General features: G+C 35.5%; 1 protein-coding gene across 1 annotated transcript; it reads left to right on the forward strand.

Moving 5' to 3' along the window:
* The first annotated feature begins 393 nt into the window (after window positions 1-393).
* Window positions 394-786, forward strand: LOC131023521 (uncharacterized). The gene has a single exon (XM_057953066.1). It carries the CDS (start codon window positions 394-396, stop codon window positions 784-786), a length of 393 nt encoding a protein of 130 aa, XP_057809049.1.
* Window positions 787-1,531: the final 745 nt, after the last annotated feature.

Below are 1,531 nucleotides of genomic sequence, written 5' to 3' on the forward strand. Positions count from 1 at the left end.
CAAAATTCATCATTTCATATATGTTTGTGTTTATTGACTATAGAGATGAAAAGTATTAAGGATTTAGGATATGTGAACAGACGAAGAAAAGCTCGGTGGAAAATCCATTTCTTCTAGAATAAATTTATAAATTCATCATAAGATATATATAACATATCATTCCTCATCAAACTTATCCCTTTAATTTGGCAGAAAATGTATTTAACGATGTAGCATCAAGTGATATACATAAACTATATTAAACAAAATAATTCAGCCATAAATTATACCGGCTTTATTTGACTTCTAACCTTAGGCCCCCCTCTACAACAATTTACATTCTCATATAAATATTCTTGGAAAAGCTCTCCTCAAATAGTAAATACCATCTTCTCTCTCTCTCTGAACAGTGCAATGGAAATAACACCGTTGAATGGAAGCGTGGTGAGCAGGAGGTGGAGGAAGAGAGGGTACAGCAGACTGTCGCCGACAAACCGGAGAAGCCTGAAAGTGGTGAGGCTGAACAGCTCGAAGCGTTCATGGAGGCTGCGGCTGGCGCCGAAGCTGCGGCTGATGAGGCTGGCTTCGCCGCTAAAACTGTGGTACAAATTCAAGAACGCCTACATGAGTATGATGCTCAAGTTCGCCCACACCACGGGCACCTCCGACGCCGCCCTCGGCGCCAAGAGAATCCCCAAAGCTCGGCAACCTGCCATGGCCTATTCCAGAACCGAGTTCGAGAACCGCCTCGTTCTCGAGATTTATAAATCCATGGTCGCTTCTCTTGAACTCGGCTACCACAAGTAGTCATACGCTTTATTTTTTCACCTTTCATTTTAAAATATTTTCTGATGTTTTGTCGGAGATATTGACATTAAGTGTTTAAATCATGTTTCTTTTATCATCGAACTTCAAGTTAATTATGAGCAAATGAATTGGAAGTTGAAGAATGTAGGCTTACTGTGTTGTTAGTTGTTCAATGTCTGAATTGATTGGTCTATTTCTCTGATTTCTCACAAGAGATTTTTATCTTTTCTTTTTAGTTGGGATTGATGCGAGTAATTAATAATTTGTTTCTGATTGTTGGATCGACTTAATTATAGTAGCTACTAATATTAGTGAAGTTGTCATTTAAAAATGATTCTGGATAATTTAATTAGATGTTTTACAAAGGATAATGATTCATTTCTTTTTGTGGTAATTTGAACATTCAATTTCAACCTAATGATTTGATAATTTTGAAGTTGAGGAGTCTTGTTATTTTTCAATTTTTGAAGCTGACGATTAATGGCAATCAGTCTTCTAACGAGATTTTTTTTGAGGGACTTCTGATGAGATTTAAAATGCTAATACTTAATTAACTTTTTGTTTATTTTTGTTCCCATCCGCAAAAGCATTGAGGTCTAAATTAATAATGTTCTAATACATGATTATGATTAATGAATTTCTTGGAATGTTGACAAGTACATGCACCGTGTGAAACTTTATATTTCTGGACATGTAAATTACAATACATTAACATAGATTGGGTAATAACATACATTAACTTTAT

This window comes from Salvia miltiorrhiza, chromosome 4 (genome assembly GCF_028751815.1).
Source record: "Salvia miltiorrhiza cultivar Shanhuang (shh) chromosome 4, IMPLAD_Smil_shh, whole genome shotgun sequence".
Classification (NCBI taxonomy): Eukaryota; Viridiplantae; Streptophyta; class Magnoliopsida; order Lamiales; family Lamiaceae; genus Salvia; species Salvia miltiorrhiza.

What these genes read in the sequence shown, in the direction of transcription:
- LOC131023521 (XM_057953066.1), top strand. Translation starts at nt 394, where the DNA reads ATGGAAATAACACCGTTGAATGGAAGCGTGGTGAGCAGGAGGTGGAGG.